Genomic DNA, 20,226 nt, shown 5'->3' with positions numbered 1-20,226 from the left:
AAACAAAGGAAGATGTTTTGGGAGTAAAAAGATCAATCAATCAATTCCAAGTCAGGTAAGGAAAGAAAGAAAGGCAATTCCTGGGGGGAGCGAGGATAGATAGATAGATAGATAGATAGATAGATAGATAGATAGATAGATAGATAGATAGATAGATAGATAGATAGATAGATAGATAGATAGATAGATAGATAGATAGATGATAGATAGATAGATAGATAGATAGATAGATAGATAGATAGATAGATAGATAGATAGATAGATAGATAGATAGATAGATAGATGATAGATAGATAACCTTAATTGTCATTTTTTACTGTGGGCACACTGGCACACATTAAACATGAAATTCTGTTGCCTGCTCTCAAAAGTGTACACATACATAACACACATATAAACATGCTATACACAACGTAAGTATATACGTACCTACACCCTTACATATATAAATACATATAAATATAAATCACTGTCCATCTTGAATACCTACCGGAAAGAGGAAGCTTGAGAGTTCACAAGGTTAATACTGTATGGAACAAAACTGTGACTGAATCTGGAAGTTCTGCTTCGGAGACCACGGAGCCCCTTCCTCCCAGAAGGAACCAAGGAAAACAGGTCGTGAAGAGGATGTGTCGCGTCCCAGTCAATCCTGCAGACCCTGCTCAAGCAACACTTCTGTGCTATGTCCTGGATGGAAGGGAGGGAACTGCCAATGATCTTTTCTGTCGTCCTCACCACTCTCTGCCCCGCCTTCCTGTCTGAAGCAGCGATGCTTCCAAACCAGACTGCGATGTCAGCATTATATAACCAGCACTGATCGCTGCATTTCCAGCAGAAGATAAACAACCGTTGGCATGCAAGAAAAAGGAAGCCATGAAGAACAACTGCATTTGTCTCACTTAGGCATAGAACATAGAATGACAGAATTGGAAGGGACCTTGAAGATCTTCTAGTCCAACCCCCTGCTCAAGCAGGAGACCCTTCTCATTTCAGACAAATGGTTGTCCAGTCTCTTTTGGAAAGCCTCCAGATGGAGCACCCACAACTTCTGGAGGCAAGCTGTTCCACCGATTAATTGCTCTCACTGTTCGGAGTTTTCTCCTTAGTTCAATCAAATCCAAAGGCATCCAGATCAAATCAGATCCAAAGGCAGTCAAATCCGAAGATGCAACCCTAGTCTGCCATATTCACATCAAGATCCCAAAGCCATGGTTCAACCATGGTGGATTGTCACATCTCCCAGGGATCTGAGAGGCAAACATCCAGAAAGTTTATATGGTCCCCCCCCCTCTGAAAAGTGGATGCCGTAGTCAAACTATACCAAAGCTGCCAATGTGGGCACCAGCATCAGAGATTCAAAGATTTTGTATATTTTTAATATTCTTTAGCTTTGGGAAAAAAATATTGTCCCTTTGACACCTCCCCTGCATACCTCCCCCACCCTATAAGGGCCAGATTCTCCTGCCTGGAAGAACCATCTGATAAACAAGCTATAGACTCTGCTCTTCTCTATTCTTCCTTCCGGTAACCTTGACGATAGAGAGAAGAGACCTGGAAAATAAATTTCATCTCCATCATAAACAAGACTGATCATCCACTGGCCTCAAAAGAGGCCATGAAGAGTTTGGAGAGACTTTCAAGAGTCTGTAAATACATCCTCCAAAATAAAGTAGCATTCCTGAAATCCCAGTGGGGTCTGCTTCTTGGCCTGGCCTTGCTTGTGTGGTTGACTGGCAAAGACCAAGGAAGATGGGTCCCCAGAAGCCACCTCACCTACGTACCTCCCCCACCCTGCACAGGCCCCAGATTCTCTTGCCAGGAGGAGCCATCTGATAAACAAGCTATGGACTCTGCTCTTCTCCATTCTTCCTTCCGGTAACCTTGACGATAGAGAGAAGAAACCTGGAAAATGAAATTCATTTCCATCATAAACAAGACTGATCATCCACTGGACAATGTGGTATAAGCTAGCACTTTATTTATGTTGTTGAAGATGACTTTGTGGTGAATGTGAAGTAGACATGGTCTAGGGATGTTGGCGAGAATGATGTTGTCTTCAAGCAGTTGTCTTGCGGATCCTCCCTTACATCTGTTCACTTGGCTGGCGACATTTCATCAATACCTTAAAGCGGGATGGGGATTGTGTAACTGCAAAGTGGGGTGTGAAATCTGGCGCTTGAGATTTATCTGGCCACGATAAATGGAAGTTCCTGACAATGCTGGTGAAGAAGAGGAAGAGCTCCATCCGAGCCAGGATTTCTCCTAAGCACATTCTCGGACCTGAAAAGACACAAGTCAAGAAGAAAGAGGGAGATCATGCAGCTTCAGACAGCGGAAAGCTGGCAACCTGTTGCAATTCCTAGACTGGTCATGGTTTCTTCATCATAGAGAGGGAGAGGACCATGTATTTAAGTGATTCAACTCTTCTTGTCAGGGTCCATTTTTGTCAATAAAGCTTATGTTTAGCTTTCTTTGTGGGCTGCAATGATAAAAAAAACTTCCTGGTGCACAATAGTGAAAATATTCCATTGCTGAAATTCTTTGGAGAATCTATTTCAACTGAGGCAGCTGCTTAAAAGACACAAGAATTGTCTGAAGGGGACTCAGGAATTGACCATGTCCTCTGCTTCACCTTGCCGGACCGTCTCCAAAGAGACTTTCACACAGAAAACCTCCCACAAGACTTTCACACAGACAGGAGATGATGTCTGTGAATTCTGTGACCACAAGGGAACATTTTTCAGCTGTTCTGAAGTGATAGTTTTCAACATAGTCCCCTGTGTTTCTTTTCGGCTCCCTTTTCCTATGGACACTGAAGTATAATCAAGGCCCATGAGCTGACTTCCATAAGTCTCTAAAGAAAGGTTGCAGGACGTAGAGAGAAAACAAGACAGTGTGTGCGTGTGTGTGAGAGAGAGAGACAGAGGAGGGGAGAGGGAGAGGGAGGGAGAGGGAGGGAGGGAGGGGGAGAGAGAGAGAGAGACAAAGAGACAGAGAGACAGAAAGAGAGAGAGAAAGAGAGAAATTCACCTGCTGAAAACGGCATGAAGGCTTCCGGCTTCACAAAGTCTCCCTCTTCATTCAGGAAGTTGGAGGGGTTGAATTCATTGGGGAACTTCCACTGAGATTCATCACGATGGGCAGAGTGGATATTGACTAAAACCATGGTGTCCTGCACAAGTCAAAACAAATAGGTCATCTTGAAGAAAGCCCTCATTGTCAGACATGGCTCTGGGTGAACTTCCAGGTAGACCCCATTGAGATGTGGTTGAAGGACAGCAGATGAGGGTGAGAAGGAGCAGGGAGAAGATCTGAACGTTGCTGTACAGTACTCAGTGTTAGAAAAAGAGGCGTGAGGGACCAAGGCAGGAGATATTGTCACCATCAGTTCCTCCCCACCAATCCTAGCTAAGAATGGCTCAGATGTCAGAAACTGGTCTTGTTGAAAAGTCTTCACGAAAAGACATCCTCCCCATCCCACTCCTGCATATTATTAAGTGTCTTGTCTTCGTTCCACATCGAATATCAGGATGTTTCTCAATTTCTTACACTCTCTCTCTACACAGAGAGAGAGAGAGAGAGAGAGAGAGAGAGAGAGAGAGAGAGAGAGAGAGACAGAGACAGAGACAGAGACAGAGACAGAGACAGAGACAGAGACAGAGACAGAGACAGAGACAGAGACAGAGACATCTCACATCAGACAACTACAGATTTGCCTGTGGAATCACCAACACTACACAGTTCACACTCAAAGGTCTCTGCCTTTACCTTGGGAATTTTGTATCCAAAAAGGTGCACATCATTAATGGATTTACGAGTTACTCCAAGAGGAACTATACTTGATATGCGTTGGATTTCATGAATGACAGCATTTGTGTAGGGCAACCGTATTCGATCTTCACATTTCACTCTTGCTTTGTTTCCCAGAACTGTGTCTATTTCCTTCCAGCATTTTTCTGAGGGACAAGTAGGTCAATTACCTTCTGGAAAATATTTCATTGCCTTTAAGAAGACCGTAGTTTGCTTCCCAACCAACTGTTGTACAGAGATTTCTGAATTTCCTGCTATGATGCCAGTTCCCTCCTTTCCCATTTTATATCATTGGTGAAGATACTACTATTTCTACTAAAGTGCACCGTTTCACAATTCTTTACCTTGGATCTCTGGAAAGGCCACCAGATAGAGCAATGCCCACTGCAGGGTTCCTGATGTTGTCTCTGCTCCAGCTATGAGAAGGTCAAACAATAAGACTTGTAGTTGTTCTTCTTCAAAACTTGAACCTTTTCTCTCTGGCTATGGATAGTTAACACAAAGAATGGATTTTTACCACATATGTATTCATTGGGAAGGAAGGAAGGAAGGAAGGAAGGAAGGAAGGAAGGAAGGAAGGAAGGAAGGAAGGAAGGAAGGAAGGAAGGAAGGAAGGAAGGAAGGAAGGAAGGAAGGAAGGAAGCTTTGTCCTGAAGACTTTATTTTGAAAAGTATCACTAGAAAAGGAAAAGAAGCAGGAAGAGAAGAAGCAAGCAAGCAAAGTGGCACCAAATCTTCAAATGCCCAAGTTTCATCAGGGCAAAAACAATTCAGGAATTTAATGATGAAAAGGAGTTCTCCCCACAGCTTCCTCTGCTCTATGAGGACTCTAGACAGATCTTCATTTAATCACACTGATATTTTTTTAACCAAAAGAAAAAGTTTCTGGTACTTTAAATATCAGACTAAATCACAGCCATACGCCAAAGAACTGTTGTACTTGAATATGTCATGTTAGAGAAGGAGATGCAAAATGACGAAATGCACAGTTAACCGTTACCTATCCTTATCTTCCTATGACTATAACTTTGCTGCTTGTATCTTACAATTTATATTGTTTTTTTTGGGTATCCTAGTATTATTTATCTTGTTTGCTTAGCTAGTACTCTATGACTATCACTAAGTGTTGCATCTTATGCTTTATGATGAATTTATTTTCATGTTGTTTATGATCATGATTATCACTACTACTTGTATGTACACTGAGAGCTTACGCACCGGAAACAAATTCCTTGTGTGTCCAACCACACTTGGCCAATAAAGAATTCTACATAAATATATATACACAAATCGAAAACAAAACTGAGGAATCTACCTTCTGAATTTCTTCTAAATAGGCATCAGTAAAATCCCGGGGATCTCCAGGAGTGACGGTCGCCTTGTGTTCCTCTATTTCTTTTTCAACCAAAGCAAACATTTTATGGGTATTTGTTATTATTTTCTGATGGGGAAGGGGAAGCCTTCTCACTAAAGGCACAGCATTGAAAAGCTGCCAAGCAAACAGAAAAAGCCAAAATTGGTTAATTTGATCGTGGTGGAGTCTTCTTTGTAGGATAAATTGAAAGAGAAAAGAAAATCCCTAAGGGAGTCAAACGTCCAAATAAACTGAAATTTAAATATAGATGTATTATACCCAGTTCAGAGCCACTCTGACATAGTGGTGAAGGTGTTGGTCTAGAAAACAAGGGACTGAATTCTAGTTCTACTTTAGGCAGGAAAGTCAGATGGATGACTTTGAGCCAGTCAGTCTCTTGCGACTCACAACATCAGGAACCAATGGATCAACGTTCAGTTGAGCTGAAAAAAGGGGATTCTGAACTTGTGGGGAAATCACTAGGAAGAAGAAGAATAGGATACCAAGGCCCAGGGTCCTGCGGGCAGTCTGATGTTTTGATGGATCAGGTCCAGCAGGTATTTCAAGAAGCCGCTGTTGTATTCAAAACGTTTCCCAAATATTATGGTGGAAAGTATGTTGGTGACCGCACCGTCAGTGAACTCATAAGGATCAAAAGGCTCACCTGCAGAATACAACAAAAGAAAAGAGATCACTATAGATCAGGTTAGGAGATTCATTTCTGCCACATGAGAAACTGGGACGGTTGTGAAGGGCTGAACCAATAGGGCTGTGAAGGTATCTAGGCATATATGCACGCATAGACATAAATTGAAAAAATAAATAGCAGTTGCCTTCAAAATAAAAGCAACCCACACAGGCTGGGCAAGGACACCCAAAGGGCTGGATATGGCCTGGGGACTGTAAAATGCCCAACTCTGATATATACCCATTCTCCTGCATTTTTCTTTCAGGGTGATTGAAATATAGGATCCCTTAATCCGGTGTGTGAGTTGCAGAAATTTCATCAGAAGACTACAAAGTAAGTCCACTATGGAGACTAATGCTCACAATGAATTTGCGGTAGCTGACTCACCAGGATGAAAAAGCACCTGCTATTTTCAATCTTTTTCTAATAAATGGACTCTTAAGCCCAGCACACATTGCATTGATACTAGGAATGGTCATCTTTGCACTTTAATGCTTCTGGAGCATCATCATACTACAGAAGGCTACTAAGACATCACGGGGCCAGTATGAAGCATGGGGAACATAGAATGAAGAAAAATAAGACTGGACAACCATTTGTCTGAAATGATGTGGGTCTCCTGCTCAAGCAAGGGGTTGGACCATAGACCTCCAAGGTCCCTTCCAGCTCCATTATTCTATGTTCCATTAAGGCAAATATACGTGTCCCAGGATAATGTTGCAGGATCCAATTTGGGCCGGTCATCAGGAGCAAAGGTTTAGACTTCCGAGCTTTCAGACTTGTTCTGGAACCCATCTTCAGGGCACTTATCTCTCACCAGAGTGTGTGAATGGGGAACACAGACCCAGTAAATGGTGGCTGCCAACCAAGAACGTTACAGGACTTCAACCTTAGAAACATTACAATTAAAAAAAACAAAATGTTGGTCTTGTTTTGGCCAACAGGGCTTTGAATTCTACGTAAGGGCAGCATTCTACGCTTCTCCTACTCTGCATTAGTGCCCTGTTCACTGGCCAACTTTGAGGTCAACTGTGTCCTGTGGAAAAGGAAGCGACATCAAAATGACAATTTGCACCCTTCCCATCCTTTCCCAGGAGACCTTACTCCCGTTCTTGGTAAAAGCCTGAATCAAGTAAGCTGACTCCTCCAAGATCCTTTCCTCCATCAGATTTTTGCCCACGCCAAAGTTTCTGAAAAGCATCAGTGAAAATCTCCTTTGTTCCTTCCACACTTCCCCATAAGGCTGTGCGACTATGCCTGTAAAGTCAAAGATAATTAAAAATTAGGAAGCATGCATTCATTTGGAACGTCCTTCTGGTTAACCGATTCTGAAATTATAGCTGATCTTCTCTTACTTGAAAGTTTGGTCCAGCACGCTAGCATTCAGAGGGAAAAGGACAGAGGATATTCGATAATCAAACTACAAGTGCTTGGAAATTATATCCTTACCTTTTTTCTTAGTGATCATATCCATAATGTAAAAGTCTGATCTCCCAGCAAATTCTGTGCCTTTTGTCACGAAGACCTCTTTTGCTGAACGAAATCCATGAGTTATGATTACAGGTTTGCTTCCCATATAGAGAGAGAAGATAGGACCATATTTTTTTGCAAACTGAAATGAAAAAAACAGGATGAACAAAGAGTTACTAGGAAATCACTGAGAACCAGTCCCTGCAATGATGCAGCGTAGCATCACCAAGGATGAAGTTGAACAATCATGCTTCTAAGTATGTTGTATGCAGAACATTAATTGGATTTCACCGTAATGTAGAGGGAAAAGGGCTTATTTATAAATAACAATATAGTTCTTCTTCCTGTTTTTTTGGGCTGGTAGCAATAGCACTTAGACTTATATACCGCTTCACAGTGCTTTACAGCCCTCTCTAAGCGGTTTACAGCATATGGCCCCCAACTATCTGAGTCCTCATTTGACCGACCTCAGAAGGATGGAAGGCTTAGTCAACCTTGAGCTGGTAAGGATTGAACTCCTGGTAGTGGGCAGAATTAGCCTGCAATACTGCATTCTAACCATTGCACATCATGGATGGATGGATGGATGGATGGATGGATGGATGGATGGATGGATGGATGGATGGATGGATGGATGGATGGATAGATGGACGGATGGGCAATAGCAATAGCACTTATATAACACTTCACAGTGCTTTACAGCCCTCTCTAAGCGGTTTACAGAGTCAGCCTAACAATCTGGGTTCTATCATTTGACCGACCTCGGAAGGATGGAAGGCTTAGTCAACCTTGAGCCGATCAGGATTGAACTCCTGGCAGTGGGCAGAGTCAGCCTGCAATACTGCATTCCAACCACTGCACCACCACAGAAGGAAGGAAGGAAGGAAGGAAGGAAGGAAGGAAGGAAGGAAGGAAGGAGGAATAGCAATAGCACTTAGACTTATATACCGCTTCATAGTGCTTCACAGCCCTCTCTAAGCGGTTTACAGAGTCAGCTTGTTGCCCCCAACAATCTGGGTCCTCATTTGACCGATCTTGGAAGGATGGGAGGCTGAGTCAATCTTGAGCCGGTGAGAATCGAACTGCCAAACTGCTGGCAGCCGGCAGTCAGCAGAAGCAGCCTGCAGTACTGCATTTTAACCCCTGTGCTAACAGGGCTCTTAACATAGAACCAGCTGGCAAAAGAGTCATTTGAATCTGATATGAAAAGACCATACTATTAGAACTGACAATACGAGCATGGTTTTCCAGCAACCTCCTCTTCATTCTTTGTTTACAACATGACTCCACTTCAATGTTTAAATAACCTTTCCGTTTTTGCTATTGGGTATACTTCATGCTAATCTATCAAACAGAAGGTAGAAATGTTTAAAGTTTAATTCCGCTCAAAGAACTATTCCTGACAGACCTTATTTTCCAAGAGGGCAGTGCCCTTGTCCTCATTTGTGCAAACAACAAGCCAGAAACACACAGGAACAACAATGTTCCTTCTCTAACTTGTGCCATTTTTGAAAATTCACACCCCTCCTTAGAGCAAAGACAACGTGCCAACTCTAACAATTATTCCCCTTATTAATGAACCCTTTAATCAGAAGCCTCCTCATAAAACTCTCAAATTAATAGAGGTGGACATTTTACACAGGGGAATTGCTACATGTTGGTGTTTGTTTAAAAACAATTTCCCCTAATTAGTACATAATAGGGATTTAGCATCAAAGTGACAGAATGGAAATGCAAGAAAGGGAAAGCAGTGACTTCCAACAGCTGAATGACCTTTTCTCCTCCTTTCTCCAAAGGATTTGGGGAGTCTTAAGGTGATCGAGAAAGATTTCTGGTTGTATCCTAGGAAATTCCAAACATTTCTTGGGAAAGCGGCAGAGCTGATTCCTGGAATTCATAAACTCTCCTAACATTCATCAACTCTCTACGCAATGCAAATAAATTCTGGAGAATCTTTCGGAAGCAGCTCAATGCCCTCGTGGGTTAGGATCGCTACGAATCAAATGTACATCTTTGCGTAGCTGGAATTTCCACATCTGCATAACATTCTCAACATTACTCCTAAATCGGCTGCAGAATACATTTTCAATCATATGCAGAAACATTTAGCAGGCCCAGCATCGCTCAGGCAGCCTCCTTAAAAAAAAAATGCAGCCAAACCTCTTTCTTTTCAGCAAATGCACTCCGTGGAGTTTAACGTCAGGGCAACTTAAGGAGCCTTACCTGATCCAAGCCCTTCAGAGGGTCCCTCATATTGAGCTGAAGCAGATTCCCAAACAGGGGCAGCCTCCATGGCCCTGGGGGAAAGCCTTTGGGACGTGTGCTCTTCCAGAACCAGAAGAATAGGAGGCAAAGAACAAGCAGACAGCTGAAAAGAGTCATGTCCGAAGCAGGGAGGTCTCCCTCTGTGTGTCTCTGCAGCAGCTGTTTTTCTCTGCTGGCCAAAAGCCAAAGCGGAAGTTTATTCCCTCAACAACGCTGGGACAAGATTGATTAATTGCACATTAGAAGCTTGAGTAGGCACCATCCATGCCTTTGCTGTTTTTAATGTTTTGAGCGGTTTAGTTCTGTGGTTGCAATATGATTTTGTATGTTTTAACTTTCGTTGGGGGACCTCCCAGAGTTGGTTAGACGATGGGCAGCTATATAAATGTTTTAAAATAAATAAACAACATATAAAATTTGAAAAATACATTTACACAGCACAGTATCTGAACAAAATGGTTCGGCTGAGGTCGGCATAGGTGAGACATTGGGGCAGATTGCAGGGGCGATAGTGAAATACAATTTTATCGTATTTTAATCTATTTACATCTTAAATTGCCGTATTTGATGCTAATTTCATTTTTTAAATGTATTGTATCCCAATTTCATTTTAAATTGTATTTTATTTCTATTTTATCCTAAATTACATTTTAACCAATTTTATTCTAAATTGTTTTTACTGCATTTTAGTATAACGTGCGTTTGGAACTCTGCACCTTGATATGGCCCACGGGCTAATCAAAAGAAATTATGATTATGATTTCATAAGCGCTAGAGAAAAGTTCATAGAGATGAACCGGTTGCCAAGCGTCTGAATTTTGATCACCTGATCACAGGGGGATGACGCAAAGGTCATAACTGTGAAAAACAGTCAGAAGTCACTTTGTTCAGCGCCCTTGTAACTTTGAACGGTCACTAAATGAACTGCTGTAAGCCGAGGACTGCCTGTAGTCCAGCCAGAAAACGCACTTATGGTCTTGTGCCCCAGTTAGCCACCACTTCACTTAGCAGCAAAGTTGCTGACCTGAATTAGGGTTATTAAGCAAGGACCGCCTGTAGTTTTTTTTTCTCCAAACAAGAGAGTCATGTCATATAAGAAACAGGAATGGGGTATGTTGTGTGAACAAGGGATAACAAAATTTTGCTCCAGTTACAAAACCCAAGGCGGTACTGAGTAAGTCACCTGCTTCCTGCAGAAACCTCCTAAGACAGGGGTCTTCAACCTTTTGGGCACCAGGGACCTGTTCCGTGGAGAGAGTTTTTTTCACGGACCGGAGAGTGCGTGGTTTTGTATGCTGCCTGCATCCCGCGGATGGAGCTTTGCTTGTTTGTGTGGCCCGGTTGCTGGCATGCCGTGGCCCGGTACCAGTCCACGGACCGGGGGTTGGGGACCCCTGTCCTAAGAGGTTCTTTGCTAGCTCCTCAGAACTTACTTTCATCAAACCAGCTGCAAAGCTTCCACCAACAGGGGAAGCTCTAAGAGAGAACTTCCCCCTCTACTAAGATATCTGATTGATTGATTGATTGATTGATTGATTAGATGTCACCAAATCAATGTTGTCTCCTAGCAATAACATAGATTTTCTCCATAACCATATGTCCCTAGGCTGGTCCTTCAGCTCTCCCCAACAGTACCCCCATCGCCATGCTAGCTGAGTCCATCCACCTTGCCCCTGCTTGTCCTCTTCTCCCGTCCTCCCATTTTTTCCTGCATTAGAGCCTTTTCTAGGTCTTCACATAGTGTCCAAAGAAGCACACTTGCCCAATAAAAGACGTGCGTCCTCCAAGATAAGAAAGCCTGGAACTGCACCCCAAGATATTTAGACCTGGTCTGTTGGGGTTCCATTAATTTGCTATGTATATTATCTACTGCATATAGCAAGGCTGGAAATGCACCATCTGCTAATACTGGAGAGACATCTGAATTGTTGAATTCCTGGACAAAATATATTGAACTTCTAGGACCTGCTGTCCCCTGCTTATTCAGGAACTGCAACTAATGCAAGATGATGATGATGATGATGATGATGATGATGATGATGATGATGATGATGATGATGATGATGAAACATAGAAGCTACATTCAGTTGGGCTCTAGGACAGAGGCAATGCTTAATGAGTGAAAGAGATTGCTCCATCTACCAGAAATGTGGGAACTTGCTCGGTCCAATATGATTACTAGAAGTCTTGTGGTGTATTAGGATAATGTAGAGGAGTGTTAACAGTGAGGACAATTAACCAATGGAACAGCTTGCCACCAGAAATTGTGGGTGCTCCATCCCTGGAGGTTTTTAAGAAGAGACTAGACGGTCACTTGTCTGAAATGGTATAGGTTCTCCTGCTCGAGCAAGGGGCTGGACTAGATGACCTCCAAGGTCCCTTCCAGCTCTATTCTAGTCTATTCTAATTGTGGAGGTTCAGAAACCCTGATCTGACCTCCTTTGATTTCTAAAAATTGGTATCAATTGTCATTTTTAAGCACCACGTACTTAAAAAGTCAGATCAAGAACTAACTGCCGTATGCATATAATAGGCTAACTTTGGTGAATTTCAATTTTTATTATATCTTGGGTGGCTTACCAGGTGGGTGAGTTCAGTTCATTCAATTAGTTTATGATTCGGTGCAGTACAAGAATCCAGGAAGTGAGTTAATGCAGAATTCAAGATGTATTTGTGAACAGATACCAATGGGGTCTGAAATTCTTCACTAATCTATTTAGTTTCCAGCTACCGTATATTCAGTTTGAATTAAGTGTCAGTGCAAATGAAATTCACTCAAATGTAGCCATTGTGCTAGGTTGCTTTGGGAGACCAGCAAATATACCATTCAGAGTTGATGACATGGCACGTTGTGTGAGCCCCCACCAATTGCGGCTTATTTTTCCAACCATGATTAAACAAACTATGATTCAGCACAAGGAACAAACCCAATATTACAACATGAACAGTTCTGAAGAAGAGGATTCTTACAATCCAACAAAATTTGTTTTCCAGTCTTTTATTCTTGGCCTTCATCCCTGCAATGGAGCCTCTTGATAGCTCATCAGCAAAACAGGATCAGTCCAGAATTTCCTTCTTCCGGCTGACAATAAAAAGGTCCTACTGACAGTAAAAAGTCAAGACATTTTCCTGGTTGCCTCTGATCAGGATCACGGGAGACCTCAGATCTTGCGAGAGAGTCTCCAGCCAAGCCATGTACAGGCTACTGGGACACCCCTTCCGGCCAACTGGCATAGTTCTGAACAGGTGACAAGGAACAAGAGAAAGAAAACAAGTTTGTATTTGTCTACCAAAAACCTAAAGGAAATCAACCTTGGCTGTTCTTTGGAAGGACAGATCCAGAAGCTGAAGCTTAAATGCTTTGGCCATCAAATGAGAAGAGAAGACTCCTTGGAAAAGTCTCTGATGTTGGGAAAGATGGAAGGCAAAAGGAGAAAGGGATGGCAGAGGAGGAGATGGTTAGTGTCATAGACGCAATGAACGTGAATTTGGGTATTTAGAAACTACGTATATTGGTGCAGTCTTCCCTTAGTATTTTAGCAGCCATCTCATTTTGCCTTTTGGGGTTTTGGAAAATAGTTTGGCCCCCTCATCTGTGTAGAAGCCCCTCAGATATTGGAACACTGCTATTGTGTCACTCCTACTCCTTCTTTTCATTAGACTAGACATACCCAATTCCTGTCACCGTTCTTCGTATGATTTAGACTCCAGACCCCTAATCATCTTTGCTGCTCTTCCCTGCACCCTTTCCAGAGTCTCAGCGTTTCTTCTCCAAAGTGCATGGCAATATGTCACTGAAGATTCTCAGTCATCCAGGTAGAATTGTCTGGAAATTGAGTCATGGCGACTGGAATGGTTAACTTGTTCAGACCGAAGAAGCTGCTTGGATGGGCAGCGAAATTTGTCAAACTCACACACACAAAAAACCCCAACCCAAATGCATGACTCAACTTCCAGACTAAGCCAGCACACTTTTCCAACAGCTTTTTTCTACAAAGATACTACCCCTAGCGACTCCTAATGAGTAAGGTTTACATTCTGATCGTTTATGACTGCTCTTACTTACATGAAAATAAGGGCAGCATCCCGAGAGTAATCCAGCAAAATTTCATTCATTCTCACTTGTCGAAGTGACTGAAATAGAAAGTAGAAAAAGCTCAGCACAGGTAGACATAAAGGGTCAGGGGCAAGCAATGAGAATAGCTCTGACAATGGGCCAAGTAATTTTCTTTATTGTTGACCACCAGTTTAGAAGAATCTTTGCCAGATTGTCTTCTCTTGGGAAACAGCAGATATGGACTTAAGGTTTTCACCTCAAAGTTTCCCCCTTTGAATGGACTCTAAGCTGGAATGTCTTTCAAGCTACCTTATTGGGACCTTCTCTCCTTCAGTTGGTGGTTCCATCAGATAAATAAATATAAAGAAACCCAAAGGGGGGGGGGTTGGAAACCCAGACAACAATCCACTCCCCGCTATAGTCTCTAGCAAATGGTCCTGGAAAAAGTACACTGCTAATGAGATGGGAGGTTCTCTATAAAATCTAAGAAGAACCTGGCTAGATCAGACCAAAATTCAAAATCTAGCATTCTGTGCACAGAGCAGCCAATTAGGCGCCTCCATAAAAACCAAAAGAAGATTGAAACACAGCGGTTCCATCTTGAATTCCAACAATGCAAGCAAGAAGCCAGGCCAGATTGACCAGGATCGCAAGGACAAAAGCTTGTAGAGGTTCAGAGGCCCACAATGGTCCCAAGAGTTTGGGTCCATAAATTAAGTCGCAGGATTTGTATGCTGACCTCACGATGCCCATGCCCATCTCTTTTCCCAACCCCTCTACTTCCACCGATAACCAGGAATACATTGGTGACTCTGATCCATTTCAAAAGTCAAAGTCAATTCATAGTTTGAGCTTGATGCATCAAATCCAGCCCCTTTGATTCTTCAGTCTGATCCCAACAGACTTGACAAAAGGGGGTCAATTTCAATCATTTGGTCTGGATTTTCAGTTCCGTTTGGAAAGCTGATTCAGTTCAAATCTGGGGTAGAATGGCTGTTGAATTTCCAGAGCAATACTGGAATAGCACTCTTATTCTTCCCATAAGGGAGTAGGCTTGAAAACAACTTCAAGCAGAATGTAAAAGGAACTCTAAATTTCCCCGACAAGTTAGCCAGGTTGACCCAAGGGGTTCAGATTCAAAGACCTGGAGTTAGAAACAGATGAAAGAGGGATGGCCTCCGTCTCCCTGCTTCCCCCCCCTTCTTGTCCTGATGTCTGAAATCCACCCCAGGCTAGGTCTTCCGAACCTTAGCTGTGTTTTTTGCAACCTCTTCATCGGAAATTTTCCACGGGCAGCCATGTCGCATCTCGTTCACCGCAGCGTCGTCTTTGAAACCATCATTCAGTCTGAACGGAGCAATTAAGTCATCAAATCTCTTCACACTAGGAATAAAACCACCATGAGTTTCCATTAAGGAACCAAATTCTTCCGTGCCCTGGTCTTAGCCGAAAGGGGACACCTGCTTAGAGAAAGGAGCCTGGTCAATTTTAAGAACTAACTCTTGGCTACTGTATTGCGAGGTGTGAAAGACCAGGTCCACACACAAAGCTTTATTATTATTATTATTATTATGGATCATCGCACAGTCAGCTAGATGTTCAGACTGAATTTGGCATTTTGTCTACCTATCGAGTCCTTACCCAGGACCTGGGATAGGCAGATATGGATGTTTGATGATATTACAGATATTGTCGCAGGATGGAAGCGATTCCTAGTAAGGCCGCCTTTTGCAATTGACTAATGGTGAATTTGTCAATGCCAATGGTGTTCAAGTGGTGCTCCAGTTGTTTTGGGATTGCACCCAAGGCGCCTATTACTATTGGTGCCACCCTTGATTGCTTTTGCCACAGTCTTTCTATTTCTATTTGTAGGTCTTTGTATTTTGTTACCTTCTCCAGTTCTTTCTCGTCTATTCTGCTGTCTCCAGGCACTGCCAGATCCAGACTTTTTTGTCTTTCTTATCGACAATTGTTGTTGTTGTTGTTGTTGTTACTATTATTATTATTATTATTTTACAACAGTTACAGTATGCTGAGTTCACGTGATCCCCAATTGCAACCAATTTGCTTCAGACAAGCAAAATGTCAAAAGCCGGATTCATTTAATGGCCAGATGATTCACTTAACAACTGTGTAATTTATATAAATGCATTTTTTAGCCAGTATAATAAATTTTATGTTTGGATGCTGCGGTATTGGTCAATAAATTAATGCATCATTAATCATTTTAATGGCAATAACAATAAGAGTGTAATAATGCTTTACTGTTCAGGTTGGGGCTTCTGGTTAAGGTCCGGAAGGACGTGAACCTCATTAAATCCAAGCCGAAACTTGCTTAATAAAGAGACAATCCTAAGGAAGAAAAAGAAGATTAAGAAGTGGAAAAAAGGGATTTCAATAGTCTTTGTCATATATTTTACTGTTTTGACGCTCCATTTCTCTATATAAATGGTGTATTATTATTATTATGGATCATCGCACAGTCAGCCAGATGTTCAGACTGGATTTGGCGTTTTGTCTACCTATCGAGTCCTTACCCAGGTTGTTGTTGTTGTTGTTGTTGTTGTTGTTGTTGTTGTTGTTATTATTATTATTATTATTATTATTATTATTATTATTATTATTATTATATTTTGGAACACAGCAGCCCTGAATCCTGTAGGTGGAACTTACGCCTTCCGCTCCTCGTCCATTCGATTGATCTGCCCACCGACAAACACTCGGATCTTGCATTTCCCCCATCTCTTTTTGCGGCCAAGGAGATAAGGGATGAGAAGAGTCAGCCCTGGGGGTGGAAAAACCATAGGACACAGGATAAAAGCCGTGGTGGCGCAGAGGTTAGAACGCAGAACTGCAGGCTACTTCTGCTGACTGCCGGCTGCCAGCAGTTTGGCAGTTCGAGTCTCACCAGCTCCAGGTTGACTCAGCCTTCCATCCTTCCGAGGTTGGTAAAACGAGGACCCAGATTGTTGAGGGGCAATAGGCTGACTCTGTAAACCGCTCAGAGAGGGCTGTGAAGCACTGTGAAGCGGTATATAAGTCTAAGTGCTCTTGCTATTGCTAATGTAGATGGAAAGGACGTCGGAGGTCTTCTAGTCCAACCATTCCTTCCAAAAACTCAAGCCAACATAAGATGATGAGTTCTTGGAACCTCACATTAGCTTCACTAAGGGGGCTGAATGATGGTTCTGAGACCACTTCCTGGAATAAAACAATGCCATTGCTAGCATTTTGGGGAAAGGAAATCAGAATTTAGACTGTTGAAAATCAGTCGCCTGGATGATCCAAAACACTGGCTGGGTCCATCTACTAAATTCCAACTTTTTGGAATCCCTGCTAAGACCTCCAGAGCTGAGAGAGACTCCATTTAGCAGCACCAAGCCTTGCTCCCTTCTCGAGCGCTGCGTGGGAAGGAGGAGTCAGCCTTACCTCCATCGTCAAACAGCCAGTAGATGTCAATAGTTTTCTTGCCTTGATCCATCTGGAAAATGGTGCTTGCCTGTTGTTCTGCCACCAGGGCATCAGGATCCACTAGAAAGGGGGAAAGAAGGGGGAAGGGGAAGGGGGAAGGGAATGAGGAAAGGAGAGGAGAGGAGAGGAGAGGAGGGGAGAGGAGACGAGAGGAGACGAGAGGAGAGGAGTAAGGACCTGCCTCAGCTATTCCTCCAGGAAAGCACAACTCAAGAAATAAGCACTGTTTCAAAGAGGATCTTTTACTGAGAGGAAGTGATTGCAGAGTCAAAAGGCAGAATCTGAAGCTCCCAACCCAAAAGTACCGAGCTAAAAGTCCTGTTATGTCAGCCCCGCCCCAGTGCCCCAGTCCATCGGGAACCAACCACCAGCGCGAAGATGTTATGAGAACTTTGAATCGAAAAGGTGATAAGCGACCATTTTCCCAGGCGTCAGTCAGCAGGAGTGAACACAGATGGCCCCGGGGGCATTTCCCCTGCTCTAATTTCCCCCCCTCCCTAATTCCCGTGTGAATATATCAAAGCGAAAGCAGAAACCCAGAAAATAGATTTGGTCAGTAACCCGGTCAAGAAGCTTCTTAGAACTGACATGTGTCCATTACAGCAGGTACTTCACTGTTCTTCTGAGGAATATCTGCTGGATCAAAAACTGGATTAACTGGGGACGGAAAAGAGACAATAAGCAAGATAAATCTGTGACATTCTGAACAATGAACAGTTGTCTGCATTTACGAGGTACATCAAGTCATAATGAGGATTACTTTATCTAGGCATAAGGTACTGAGTGAATCTAGCTATTGTATTTTTGTAAATTTATGGCTTGGTGGGATGTGTAAACCCAGTCTACTGCAATTTTATCACTAAGTTAAACTAAGTGTCGTTTGGTTTACTGCAGTGTGGTGGAATGGAGTCTGGATTTCCAGGCGGGAGTGGCTGTATTCCAGAGAGCAAAGAGGCAGCGGAGCTTGGAATGTCTGGTAGGTAGGAAGAGGGTTAAAACAGCTCCTCCCTAGCAATTCCCAGAATATATCCAGTCCAAAGTCTCCTCGGTGACATAGGCAACATAGAAGTTTAATAGACAGGCAGGCAGGAAGGCAGACATATAAAAATATCTATAGTGATGCAAGTAATTACTTTAATCTGGCAAGATTTTGTCTGTAAGTGAAGAACAATAAAGGAAATTACTCTTAAGTAACTGTACGTGTTGTTCCTAGGGCTCAACATACAGTGTGCTAATCCAGCTACGAGCACCACTGCACAGAGTTGACGAATGCATTTAGCAAACCTCTGCTTGTTTATCTGTGGTTTCCAAACAATCGCAGTGACAGATTTACACAAAACATATGAACCACATGATGGCTTAGTGTCAGGTTTTTCCCCCAAGGGCCAGGGTGATCAGTCTGGTTGAGAACATCTCCTTTCGTGCCCAGCAGGATTTCTGCCCCCGTACAACTTTTTACATTCAAAAGTAAAAAATAAAAACTGGCTGTAAAGCAAAGCATCATCTTCCTGCATTGTCTTTATTTTCCAAATAGGACATCCACATCCAAATAGGATGGAGTCTGGGATTTTGCAATTGACATTCTGCCTTAAAAAAAAAAATGTGTGACATTGTTGCCTTTGCTAAAATTAGTATGTAAGATACTCCGCTGATTTGAAAAGTGAGTCCTTTGAATGCAATTTCTCTTATTTAAGCAGGATAAAAATGAAAAAAAAATAGATCCGTAAAAGGGCCTCTTTCTAAGACATTTCCCTCCCCCTGCAGCTGAATCAGTTCAAGTCTGTTTCCCTGCACAATCCCTGAAGAAGTGTGATAGTGAAACTCACCGTGAGCCTGCATGATCCGAGAAATATTGAGTCCCTCCTTCACACGCATTACGCACACTCCGTATTTGAAGTCAAAAGCATCGCTGGAATGGGAACAAAAATGCATGCTCAGTGTCGGCACGAGGGAGACTTTCAGAGGTTGATCACCTAGGATAGCATGGAATGAGTGAGTATGTCTGTCCCTACATCTTTTCCTCTAAGGAAGGCACTCTTAAGCGCATCCTACTCCTTTTTTACTACAAGGGTGTGATTTTTTTTTGGAAAGACAGGTAGACCTCAACTTACAACAGTTCATTCAGTGACCGTTCAAAGTTACAACGGCACTGAAAAATGTGACTTAGGACTGTACTGTGTTTCACACTTACGACCGTTGCGGTGTCCCCATGGTCACTTGATCAAAATTCAGACGCTTGGCCACTGATTCATATTTACGACGGGGGCAGTGTCCCCAGGGAGATGGGATTGACTTTGCTTGTCGGAAAGTTACAAAAGGTGATCCTATGACCCAGGGACACTGCAACCGTCATAAATCTGAGTCGGTTGCCAAGTGTCTGAATTTTGATCACGTGACCATGGGGAGGCTGCAATGGTCATAAGTCACTTTTTTGGGAGTGCTGAATTTGTCACTAAGTTGTAACCAGAGGACTACCTGCATTACTTCACCAAGTCAACAAGATAGGGAGAATGTAACTGACGATAGCTGCAACTGATTAATAACATTTTCCTGAAGACCACTTTGGACTTCAAGACCTCTGGAGAAGACCAGATATGGGAAGTATGGCTTAAAGCAGAGGTCCCCAACCTTTTGGGCACCAGGGACCGGTTCCGTGGAGAGAGGTTTTTCCGTGGACCGGAGGATACGTGGTTTTGGGTGCTGCCTGCATCCTGAGGATGGGATGCTTTGCTTGTAGGCAATACCCAGTTTTTGGCATGCCGCAGCCCAGTGCCGGACCACGGACCGGGGGCTGGGGACCCCTGGCTTAAAAGACAACAAGCCAGTGGTACTCACTGCAGGATTCCGATATATTCTTCCACTGTCTGGGGATGTGCTGCCTGCCAGTTCTTCTTATATCCAAGCACAAGAATGTTGGGTTTCATTCTGCCAAGACCTGAAGCCTTTGTCAAAGAAATAAGTGGATTTTTAGGGTAAAAATATTTTCCGCACTCATTGTTACCAACCTTTTCTGCTCACTTTACTCTCTATTCATAGGCTAGGAGAAAATTACGGTTTTCATTAGGCCTCAATTGAAGAGGAGGAGGAGGAGGAGGAGGAGGAGGAGGAGGA

General features: G+C 42.9%; 2 protein-coding genes across 2 annotated transcripts in view; both read right to left on the bottom strand.

Annotated features, from left to right (window-relative positions):
* Positions 1-1,966: 1,966 nt before the first annotated feature.
* LOC107295256 (cytochrome P450 2J5) lies at positions 1,967-9,726 on the bottom strand. Its single transcript, XM_015824563.1, has 9 exons — positions 9,546-9,726; positions 7,302-7,464; positions 6,957-7,109; positions 5,668-5,828; positions 5,126-5,299; positions 4,155-4,293; positions 3,769-3,956; positions 3,031-3,172; positions 1,967-2,280 (listed from the first exon to the last, which is right to left on the bottom strand). Exons 1-9 carry the CDS (start codon positions 9,702-9,704, stop codon positions 2,084-2,086), a joined length of 1,476 nt encoding a protein of 491 aa, XP_015680049.1. The 5' UTR covers positions 9,705-9,726; the 3' UTR covers positions 1,967-2,083.
* A 2,960-nt stretch (positions 9,727-12,686) lies between these two features.
* The window catches only part of SLC12A3 (solute carrier family 12 member 3), a 21,113-nt gene continuing 13,573 nt past the window's right edge, over positions 12,687-20,226 (bottom strand). Inside the window, exons 18-26 of the mRNA XM_015824558.1 lie at positions 19,951-20,057; positions 18,942-19,024; positions 17,704-17,772; positions 17,074-17,175; positions 16,318-16,429; positions 15,910-15,996; positions 14,892-15,027; positions 13,654-13,721; positions 12,687-12,825 (exon numbers count right to left, since the gene is read on the bottom strand). Of these exons, the coding sequence (XP_015680044.1) occupies positions 12,687-12,825; positions 13,654-13,721; positions 14,892-15,027; positions 15,910-15,996; positions 16,318-16,429; positions 17,074-17,175; positions 17,704-17,772; positions 18,942-19,024; positions 19,951-20,057 (903 nt within the window). The remainder of the gene's footprint in view (positions 12,826-13,653; positions 13,722-14,891; positions 15,028-15,909; positions 15,997-16,317; positions 16,430-17,073; positions 17,176-17,703; positions 17,773-18,941; positions 19,025-19,950; positions 20,058-20,226) is intronic.

This window comes from Protobothrops mucrosquamatus, unplaced genomic scaffold (assembly GCF_001527695.2).
Source record: "Protobothrops mucrosquamatus isolate PMUCROS unplaced genomic scaffold, P.Mucros_1.0 scaffold2282, whole genome shotgun sequence".
Classification (NCBI taxonomy): domain Eukaryota; kingdom Metazoa; phylum Chordata; class Lepidosauria; order Squamata; family Viperidae; genus Protobothrops; species Protobothrops mucrosquamatus.
This window is presented reverse-complemented; position numbering and strand designations above follow the sequence as displayed.

Coding starts and splice junctions, on each gene's coding strand:
- LOC107295256 (XM_015824563.1), bottom strand. CDS start 9,704: ATGACTCTTTTCAGCTGTCTGCTTGTTCTTTGCCTCCTATTCTTCTGG. Junction 7,110..7,301: donor TATGATCACTAAGAAAAAAG/GTAAGGATATAA, acceptor TTGACTTTACAG/GCATAGTCGCACAGCCTTAT. Junction 4,294..5,125: donor ATTTAGAAGAAATTCAGAAG/GTAGATTCCTCA, acceptor AACTATCCATAG/CCAGAGAGAAAAGGTTCAAG.